At 38.3% G+C, this 10421-nt stretch overlaps 2 protein-coding genes and 1 non-coding gene across 3 annotated transcripts; 2 read left to right on the forward strand and 1 right to left on the reverse strand.

Annotated features, from left to right (window-relative positions):
* The first annotated feature begins 2911 nt into the window (after window positions 1-2911).
* LOC137195697 (mesenteric estrogen-dependent adipogenesis protein-like) lies at window positions 2912-5057 on the forward strand. The gene is made up of 5 exons (XM_067608275.1): window positions 2912-3220; window positions 3308-3444; window positions 4062-4177; window positions 4300-4473; window positions 4607-5057. The coding sequence occupies exons 1-5, from the start codon at window positions 3009-3011 to the stop codon at window positions 4619-4621; spliced, it is 654 nt and encodes a 217-aa protein (XP_067464376.1). The 5' UTR covers window positions 2912-3008; the 3' UTR covers window positions 4622-5057.
* Window positions 5058-5067: 10 nt separating this feature from the next.
* alox5ap (arachidonate 5-lipoxygenase-activating protein) lies at window positions 5068-8763 on the reverse strand. Its single transcript, XM_067608276.1, has 5 exons — window positions 8414-8763; window positions 8209-8293; window positions 6332-6402; window positions 5599-5680; window positions 5068-5356 (listed from the first exon to the last, which is right to left on the reverse strand). The coding sequence occupies exons 1-5, from the start codon at window positions 8478-8480 to the stop codon at window positions 5194-5196; spliced, it is 468 nt and encodes a 155-aa protein (XP_067464377.1). The 5' UTR covers window positions 8481-8763; the 3' UTR covers window positions 5068-5193.
* Window positions 8764-9850: 1087 nt separating this feature from the next.
* On the forward strand, window positions 9851-9922 carry trnae-uuc (transfer RNA glutamic acid (anticodon UUC)). The gene has a single exon. It is a non-coding gene; the product is annotated as a tRNA-Glu (tRNA).
* The last annotated feature ends 499 nt before the right edge of the window (window positions 9923-10421 follow it).

Genomic DNA, 10421 nt, shown 5'->3' on the forward strand with positions numbered 1-10421 from the left:
TCATGACAACGGTCTCAGTTGTGGCACAAATAAAGAACTTTTCCACAAACTTCCTCAATTCTGCAGATCAGTGAAAGCTGCACTGACTCTCTCTCCTTTACTAATCTGAGAACAGCTGTCTCTGCACTGCGCAGGAGGGTCAGAGGTGAACCACACAACAGATAATAAACAAAGATAAACTGAACTTCATGAGCTTTACAAAGGTGGCGGTTGTGGAGATGAATATTGTATCGCACTGTGAGTTAAACCAGCATTATATCCTGTTTTCAATAGGACAGGTATTGTTTACAGTCTCTTATGAAGAAGAAGTATCTAGAAAGGACGCACTTTTTCTGTTGTTGGCCATTCAGACTTGTGGAGACATCCAGAACAAATGAGTCAACAGCTTCCTGACCACAAAAGCTAAACATGGACTTTTAAACCACAAAAATTAAACAGACTGGTTCTGCTGTGAAACCACAGTGGTGAGTGTTCACATTTTTGTGTGGATAAAATGAACTGTGCAGAAAGAAAAAAGGAGAAAGCAACTGATAGTTTGTCTGCTGTCCATTCTGGTGTGTTTATAGTGACTTGACTGTAGTACATTTTGTGATTTGTATTATTACTTCTCACAGAAATACAATATTCTTCTTATGAAGGAATCAGGAAAGTGTAAATACTGTATGTGCAGAGGGCTGTTGTAAATCATTCTACACAACTGGGTAAAGTGTCACTTTATCAAACAGTTGAGGGCGGCAGGAAAAGCAGAGCTGTATGTGATTCATTAACCTGTTTTGGACTCTGTGTGGTGTATAATTTGCTGAAGAAAGCGAGTGTAAATCCATGTATTCATCTCGAGAAAAAATGAGGTCTGAACAAACACAGCGTTTGAATAGAAGCACTGAAATGTGACCTTTGTGGAAAAGGCTTTACGCCAAATAGCTTGTTGATATGAAATTCAAATATGCTGCACGTGAATGTTGCTGCATCACAAAGACTCTCAGGTGACTCATAATTCACGAGTGCTTGAAGTGGTTTCTGTACTTTTCCTTCTCAGTTTGAGGCTTGTTTCCAAGCGCAGGGCCAAACGCTGCCTTCAAGTGGCTTCCCTCAAAGTTGTACATCCCAGCATCACCAGTCTTATATACACAAAATCAAACAATATACAGTAGTTTTTCAATTTGTTTGACTCTTTAATTATTACAAATACTTTTTAAAACTATGCAACCTATAATACATACTATATATGCTTTTGTTTATTTATAAAGATAATTTACTTATTTGCTCAGTTGTGTATGTGTGTGTTATGTTTATGTAGGGAAGGGACGATCAGCCTTGATGGGAGTTAATCAATTAAGTATGTTTGGGAGAGCTGTCATATCCAGTCATGAAATGTTAATTAAAAACGGAAGTAAACGCGTTTGCTTTTCAAATTAAAAGCATAATATTTGGAATTGCGTATATTTGTATTTCTTTGAACTTGAATTATAAAATACTTTAAAGAAGATGAAATTAAAAAGCATAATATGTATTAATTATATGGGAACAACATTCATTGGATACATTTAATTTTTTAAGAAAAGGAAAACAACACGTCTGGAAAACATAATTTTATTTACATTTTAAGAATATGCTCCTTGTATTAACTTTTTATACTTTGTGTAGCTAAAACATTGTATTGCTGAAACTAATCAGGATCAGAATCAGCTTTATTGGCACTGGTTACTAGTGGCTGTCAATGTACTCACAGACAACAGTCTATCAGGAAGATACGCATGGACATAAACATGAATAAATCACTGTTATGTAAAAGCAAGTAGGTGTAATTACAGATACATCTGTATAGAAACAACAAATGGACAAAAAAGTGCAATGTCTATATACAAGTAGAACTGTTTTTGTGAATTGTAAACAGGAAACGGGTGGTACAAAGGTAAGAGCACAGGGAGTACTGAGATAAATATTGAATTGGTTAAAAAAAAATGATGTTACTTTATATACATACAGCAGGTGGTTATGTATGGTATATACAGCCTAATAGTTATATTCATTGTTGAATAATGTTTTTGTTTGATATATTACTTAATTTATTATCAACATTGCTGATTTGTGTTCTGTTCATCGATTAAGCGACTAGAAATTTAAAGGAAAACTTTGGTATTTTTCAACCTGGACCCTATTTTCCCATCTTTTTGTGTATAAGTGATTATTATTATTTTAAGTGTCTGACAACATTATGGAAAGGACCATACAGAGAAATAAAACTTTTTTTCTTTACCTTTCCCTTGATCCGGTCTGTTTGTTGTTGTGTCTTCTCACTCAAGGAGAAGTCTTGTTCTGAACTATCGCGAGAGGTTGCCGGAAGACAACGGTGGAAACATGAGTGAGAATTGCAGAGAGGAGTTTGTTGTGTTGGAGTGGAGAAAGTTTAGCTCAATGTTATCTAAAAGATTTTCAAAGTCGTGAATATTTAGCTGATTATTTAGCTGTCTTCAACAACCATGCAACATCCAATAAGTCGCAAGACTTAGGGACGAGACTTCTCCTTGACCGAGACTTGGTTAGACACAATAACAAACAGACTGGATCAAGGGAAAGGTAAAGAAAAAAAGTTTTATTTCTCTTTAGGGGTCCTTTCCATAATGTTGCCAGACACTTATAAGAACAATCTGAGTCTGTCAGCGATAAAAACAAGAACTTTTAGTGGATTTACATTGACGGGGCACGATTGCCCCAAAGGATTACATTACAGCCAGTTTCACTCTTGCTCAGTAACATACTAGACCGATTTCAAAAATTGTTGTCCCCCATTAGTCACTTAGATAGAAAAATATGGGAAAATGGGGTCCAAGTTGAAAAATCCCGAAGTTTCCCTTTAAACTTTATAACGCAGCTAGTTTCAGTGAAGCGTTTGATTTTGGCAGGAGACCGGAACATGTGTCGTTTGAACGTGTCTAACTTGACACTTGTTAGACGTTATTAAAGCTGCAGACGTCAGTCAAGCAGTAAAAGCAGCTGCAGCAGAAGAAATGCCTGACATCATGATGACAAACGAAGTGTCCCACAGCAGGATGAAGGTGACAGAAATCGGAGAGTTTCTGAGAAAACCTCCGGCCGGTTTCTCCGTGGTGGCTCTCAGCTCGGGTTACCGAGTCCACAGCGATCCGGAGAAGAGCCTAGTGCTCATCGATGACCTCCACTCCTGCAGAGGGAACATAGTTTTCCACAAGTCGCTGGGAAGGTGAGGAAAACACGACTACATGTGATGCTGCATCATTTACAAATAACACATTGACACAAAACTCTCTGCTTTCCTTTCCAATAACAGGAAAGTTAAAATGCATAATTTATGGGAATACAGCAGCTTCAGAAAGAGTCTGCTGTCCAGGAGGATCTATCTGCTGATGTCTGCCTGCGAGGAAAACTTTTCATTGGCCAACAGAAAGGAAGCCAGAAACACCAGAGGTAACTTAAACCAGTAGTTTTCAAAGTGGGGTTAGGGGACCCCCCCAGGTGTCCTTGAGGGGGTTCCAGGGGGTCCCCAGCAAAATGGGGGAATGATTTATTTTCACTATATTTGCATCCATAATTAACACAAAGACATAATGTATGACTGTTTTGGTCATGGGTTTCATACACTTTATGTAATAAAACATCTGAAAGCACAAATCTTATCAGATGGGGGTCCGTGGTCTAATTTATGTCAGCTTAAGGGTAGTTGACATGAAAAAGTTTGACAACCACTGACTTAAACTGTCATCAGCACATTCAAAGTGCAATTTGTGTGTAATTACAATGAAATAATTACACAGTGGGAAAATAAGTGGCCCCTCAAAAGCACCACTGGCATGTTTTAGTGAACACAAAATAGCATTTTTGAAACCAGTTGAGAACTTGAAGCTGCTAAGTGAGTCAAGCAGTTTGGTGGCAACATGGGTGACTCATGTTGGCTTCCTGGACATTTGCAATGGGTGGAGTGGAGGATTCATAATGGCAGCACAGTAATTCATCCGCATGACAACATGTTTTTCTGCACTCCCTCTCTCTTTATCCTTCATAAATTATCCTCTGCCCTGTGTCAGCGCTGAAGCAGTATGTGGTGTCCATCGATGGCAACGATCCTTTCATTAAGTGGCAGATGGAAAAAGGCCTGGACTGGACCATCTCCTCTGTCGCTGGGGAGAGCTACAGGGTGGATGTAAGCAGCACTTTATAGTCTTTCTGCTGTATACGTCATTTTTATGTTTAATACATTCCAGGAGTTGCTCTGTGGCTGCTGTCCAAAATTTTAGTATTTAAAGTGACTTTTCCTTATGTCAGATTGACCTGACTGAAGCACTGGAGAGCTGGGCTGCAAAAAACATCCACATAGCGACTGACGACCTGATAAAAGTCGAACCTGTGTGGAGAGACGCCTCCTTCACCCTGAAATACTATTCTGATGCCCTCTTTGACTTCCCGCATTGGTTTGGCTTAAGCAAGAGAAAATTTCAGGTAACTGTCTCTTATTCTTCCTTTAACACGTCAAAAGTAATCTTTACATTTTATTTAAATGTATTTGTCAGCTTGCGCAGTTTGTGGCACTTGTCTAACCTGTTTTCTCTGCTCATACCTCTTACCATGAAAGCTGAGACTGACATGAGCGAGTGGCAGATGAAGAGGAAGGAAAAAGAGTGTATTTGCTCAGTTTTCGATGTCTGCCTCCTCAAGAAAACATGAAAAAGGAGTTTCTTGATCAACAGACGAACGGTTGTAACACCTGGAATCATCAACCTGCCAGGTGAAGGATGACCTTAAGTCAGATGAGCCTACCTCTCAGGACTGTAGGACCTACCTTATAATCGCTGTTGGGTTCAGATATGACTTCTGTTCAATGAGTGGAAACATTTAAAAGGAAATTCTGAATGACCTGAAGATTGTTTAGGCAAATTCTGTCTGAAATGCTATTTTTTTGTTACTAAATATTCATTTACTTCATATGATTTACTACAGTTGTGTCAAATCTGTGTTACAAATCATATGTTTGAAGACTTTTGCACATAATGAATCAGAATTGATTATGAGAAGTTTTTATTTTTTACCAAACTCAAATACAATAAAAGTTCTTGTACAAAAAAAAGAACAGAGTTTTAATTCAACAATTCTCATCAGTTAAAAGACAAAAAACAAAACAAAACAGGAAGTGTCGTTGCTGCTATGTGTCACACACTGGACTTAAGGGAGGAGGAGGAGAGCAGATGAAGCTTTGGTGATGATATCTACATATTCTCTATAGTTGCTGCCATAGTAACGCACCAGCAGGTAGTTGAAGATACCCACGATGCACATCAGGAACAGGAAGCTGAGGATGCGTTTTCCAAACAGGAAGCCTGGAGTGCTACAAAGACATTTTAAAAAAAATATAAAGATCATGCTTATAAACAATATGCTGCCCATGTATGTTACGGGGTGGACAAAATATTAGGAATACTTTTCAATATAATGCACTCCAGTGCACCGCCACCACCACTACGACCTCAATAATAAACATATTTATGGCAGAGCTGTTGTATTGATTTGCATTAGTTTGCACAGGTGTCCCCAATAAACTGCTCAGTGGGTGTAGATTGCGTCATTTACCTTTGAGAGGTTTGTCCCATGTATCCAACAAAGTATTTGTGTCTGACTACAATGTAGATGATCCCAGCAAAGGCGGCAGGAGCTTCAAACAAATGACAGAAAAAGAACAACAATCAGAATCCTGTTTATGTCCATAAAGTAGACGCATGATTTTGATCAAGGGCTGTTTTCCTGGGTTTGTAGAAGGCCCTTTTTGTCCAATTAGAGGAGGTCTTAATGTTACAGCAAACAATGATATTTCAGGCAGTTGTGTGTTTCCAACTTGTGGCAACAGTTTGGGGAAAACCCTTTCCTGTGTCAATAATTACCCCTTGCACCAAGCCAAGTCTGTGAAGAATGTAGTTGCCTGGCCCTGACCTGTACCCCATAAAACAATTTGAAGTGGGATGCTTACTGCGAGTCAGCCCTTATTGCGAGTCAACATCACTAGTGGCTGACCTCACTAATGCTCTTGTGAATGAATGAATTGGGGCAAATCCCCGCAGCCAGGCTCTACAGTGTTGTGTAAAGCCCTCCCAAAAGTGCGTAGACTGTTTGTGGTTTTGGAATAAGATGCTCAACAAAAACACATGGGTGTAGCGTTCAGGTGTCTTAGTTAAAGAAGTAAACTCTAACTAAGCATGATATTTATTGAAGAAAAATGAAGCTTAAGTGTTTTCAGTTGAATTTCTTGTGCGGGTGTGTAATGTTTACAGTGCAGAAGAGTCATTTACGGCAACTGATTAATGATTACCTTGATTGAGACACAGACCAGCACACCACATCACTGCCAGGAAAGTGGGATACACATCCATGCAGTTACGACTGAAAGAAACGCAAACAAGAACTGTAATTATCTCATTCAAGGAAGTCACCTGCAATGAGAAACTATGAAGCAATCACCGTTCTGTTTCAGACTGTGCCGAGACAGAAACTTAACCCCGTCTCTACGACTGTTGGGAAATAGTGCAGAGAAGAGGTAGCTATGAAAAAATACAAAAGATCCTGGAGATAAAATGGTGGTGATTGAGCTACAAAATCCAGTCTGGCTTTCTGAGTGTTGGAGGAGTAAAGTTGAAACAGGACGCCAGGAAAATCTGAGCCCACTCTCGGAGCCCAGCACGTACTGGCTGTTGCAATACACTGCAATAATCAGTGCAGTGTGTTGCACAGAACCATGTTCCCCAAAGCTTTTGCAAGCTCACACATGTCAAGGAAAGTTATTCAAAAAACACCATACTTATGCGGGTTGGGAACCTACCAAGGGTCATGAGGTGAATAAAGAAATAAGAAAGAAAAAAATATGTCTGTTACTCAAAATGATTTCTATTTATTTCACTTTTCTCTAATTTTTGGTTTTTCTTGTGAAATACTGGATACTTTTACCTCCTCAGGCCTCTACAACCCTCAAATTATTGGTTAAGAAGGTGTTGTAAGACCATAACTGCTGCCAGTTACACCAAAAACCGCACAAATTTCACTGATCACTTGGATTACTGTTCTGTAATGAGCTATCATATGTGACACCTTGCATTTTTTTGATTATAAATATATTAATTATTAATCCTGAATGCAATTATAATGCAATTAATGCAATTAAATAACTAACATAATTTTGGTAACGATGATATGTTATGACAATCTTTAGATAGAAAAGCCTAACCAGGGACAGCCTTGGCTAGAAACCCTCTATCATGTTATTGTAACCTGTTACAATGTGTTTTTGGCATTGTCCCTGACAAATAAACTCATAAAATAAAATAAAAAAAACATCTCTTTATTTTGAAATAGTTTTGGGTACCCTGAAAAAAGCACAATACATCCCTATTTGAGGCCATTGAGACCCTTTGAAGTGTCAGATAAATGCATAAAGCTGAGAATTCAAGGGTTAAACTTTCACCAGAAGTTTGCATCACATTTTTGAAGCTAAAGTTTGTAATCTTTTAGGAAATCCTTGTATTACCTACAAGACAGGATGTGGGTCTGAGATGTCCTTTTAAAAACAGGAAGTGTGCTGTTGCTTGAGGACTAATGCCTTCATGGGCAAAGACTGAACTGTTATTGCAATTAAACTATCTCATGTTTTAGATTTGACTACGCATTTAGTGAAATCTAACTGGTGAAGTGTGTGTAGCAGTTGAAATGAGGAATCTAAGCAGGCGGGTGAATCCACTCTCGGGTTTGTGTATGTTTAAGTGCCAACTTGTAATGTAATAAGCACAGAAATCCCATTTTACACTTGGTTTGAGAAACAAGCCTGTTTTTAAGTTGCATAGACACACAGACTGCAACTTTTACAGGACCTACAAATGACTATGAGTCACCTAACTGGAAAAAAAATGCTTTCCTAATGGACATTGTCTCTTTCCCATCAAGCATTCAAATGAGCTCTCCACCAGCTTCGCTTCCCCCCCAGTATCTAGGAGTGTTCAGGCAAATGAGGACTGCCTCTGACTGGAACTAATATATGGGAGGATGTAAAACCAAATGGAAAGTTTGTGTATGTTACAGCAGGAAACAAAAATAAAACAAAGCCATCCGCTGTTTCACAGGTACTGATGTTTCATGAGGGAATTATAACAAGAATGATAACACGTATAAACAAACAGAGGAACTGAGCATCAAACTTACTTGGCACAAGACACTCGCTCAAAAGCGGATGTGTTGTGGGCATTAGGAGCCTTGCATTCCTGCTCGACCTTGTTGGCAAAGAATGCTTAAAACACAAACACAAATAAAAAAAAAGCAGTAGGATCATTCATGTCATCACAGCATTTCTAACTACTGGCTTAGCATAAAATGAAAAACTTATGGATTTGTAATAGTTTTCTCTCACCATTCTGAAGCACACTGATGAGCGTGACGATGACCAGCAGGTAAATGTTTTCCACCACTATGTCCATGATTACTGTGCGAGCGGTATAGGAGCAGGTGGACGGAGGGTCTGAGGTTGTTCTCTTTCACATAAAGAACTGAGTGTTCATCCAGTTAGTTGCAGAACATAAACCTGATCCGTAAGTCTGTGACATCATGTTTACACCATCCCACCTCCATCCCTCGTTTGTGGCTTCCTCTTTATGTAAATGATGCTGTGGCATAATACAGAGGGGTGTAAACAAGTCACCTAATACTTCCTCTCTGTGTGTTTTGTGAGATTTGGCAGCAATTTATATCGCTGTTACCGTCATAGTTGGTGTTCATCAGTCTTCTAGTGGCTCATCTTTGAGCAGGTGTCTCTAGTAGAGGAGCAAGACACGGCACGGGAAGCTATTATTATTTATAAGACAATGCCTCAAAATTACACACAAGCACAGTAGTCGAGTAAATATGCTGTGTTATACTCTGCCACTGGTCTGCCGTGAAAAAGGTTTTGAGTGGATAACACAGTAAAATATTGCTGTTTAACAAGGATGCTTCAATGACAGGCCTCTTCTGATATGCCTGCCTGCAGTCAAACAGCACCTGCATGTGCTTTTGAATGGTAATGCAGCTTCCTCACTGCTGCTAGTTTTAATTTCTCCACAGTTCATTCCAACAGATGGTGAACACAGTGAAAGCTGCACAAAATGATCTTTTCCTACTGATGGATTAAATCCCCTAAAAGCTGCTATCTACTCCCACTCCCTCACTGTTACAGAACTGGATTATAATAAATTACACATTTCGAAAAATTTCTTATAAATTGATTAATTCATTTGGAAAGAGATGAGATGGATGGCATAAATACATAGAATAGTGAAATACAATTAATTTGCATATTTAATGAAATAAATATTTTTATCACTTAGAGTTTCATAAAATACAACGTAATGTATTTTATAAAACTCAAATTGTTTTAATGGCTAGTTGAAAATGAGCATTTTGATTAACAGGGACATTTACAGTCATGTTGGTTAATTTGTTATGTTGTCCATGTAAACAAGAAATAGAGAAATAAGGAAAAGAAAATTAGATTATTCATAATAATTTGGTCAATCAATTAATTGATTATAATTAAACAATGTGAAGGTCATAAAAAATCCTTTGGCACACTTCATATAAGTGATAATGTATCCAGTAGCTGTAAATTAGATAAAATCTGTTTACATTATGTAAGCATTCAGATAACTAGCGATGCTGTAGGTTCACGTTTTATGGCCAGATGGCACCATTACATTAATCCAGATAGTACAAAATGTACAAGATGAACATACCAAACAGATGACTTAACTATAGCGACATAACATCACTGTGATATCACATAAAAGCAGCGAGGAAACGCATCTGCAGCATGTCCCATATGGTCTAGCGGTTAGGATTCCTGGTTTTCACCCAGGCGGCCCGGGTTCGACTCCCGGTATGGGAACAGTTACTTTTCTTGTGATAATCGAGCCAAAATTATCTCTTTTGTGGTAGTAGTGGTAGTTATTATTATTATTGGAACCGAAGAAATGTAGACATCGGCAGTACAGCAGTGAATAAAAGTATTAAAAGACGACATTATATATTTATAAGGACTGGTCAGTAAAGTGTAACAGTGATATGACAGACGAACAAAAAGCACACATATAAAGTCACTGTAATAAATGCAAATGAATATACATGCCCAGACATACATCTAGACATATATACATATGTATATGACATCTGTGGCATTGCACTGTGTGATAAAACTGCACATTGCAATAATCATGCTGTATAATCAGCATCTTGTTAGGCCACACCTGTCAGGTGGATGGATTATCTTGTCAAAGGAGAAGTGCTCACTAACACGGATTTATTGAGAGAAATTTGAGAGAAATAAGCCTTCTGTGTGCATAGAAAAAGTCTTTTATTTCAACTCATAATATGGAAGCAAAACAAAA

This window comes from Thunnus thynnus, chromosome 13 (assembly GCF_963924715.1).
Source record: "Thunnus thynnus chromosome 13, fThuThy2.1, whole genome shotgun sequence".
NCBI lineage: Eukaryota > Metazoa > Chordata > Actinopteri > Scombriformes > Scombridae > Thunnus > Thunnus thynnus.

What these genes read in the sequence shown, in the direction of transcription:
- LOC137195697 (XM_067608275.1), top strand. Translation starts at nt 3,009, where the DNA reads ATGCCTGACATCATGATGACAAACGAAGTGTCCCACAGCAGGATGAAG. An exon ending in TTCCACAAGTCGCTGGGAAG is followed by an intron (nt 3,221 to 3,307) that starts GTGAGGAAAACA and finishes TTCCAATAACAG; the next exon opens with GAAAGTTAAAATGCATAATT. An exon ending in GGGAGAGCTACAGGGTGGAT is followed by an intron (nt 4,178 to 4,299) that starts GTAAGCAGCACT and finishes TCCTTATGTCAG; the next exon opens with ATTGACCTGACTGAAGCACT.
- alox5ap (XM_067608276.1), bottom strand. Translation starts at nt 8,480, where the DNA reads ATGGACATAGTGGTGGAAAACATTTACCTGCTGGTCATCGTCACGCTC. An exon ending in CATCAGTGTGCTTCAGAATG is followed by an intron (nt 8,294 to 8,413) that starts GTGAGAGAAAAC and finishes TTGTGTTTTAAG; the next exon opens with CATTCTTTGCCAACAAGGTC. An exon ending in GAGCGAGTGTCTTGTGCCAA is followed by an intron (nt 6,403 to 8,208) that starts GTAAGTTTGATG and finishes CGTTTCTTTCAG; the next exon opens with TCGTAACTGCATGGATGTGT.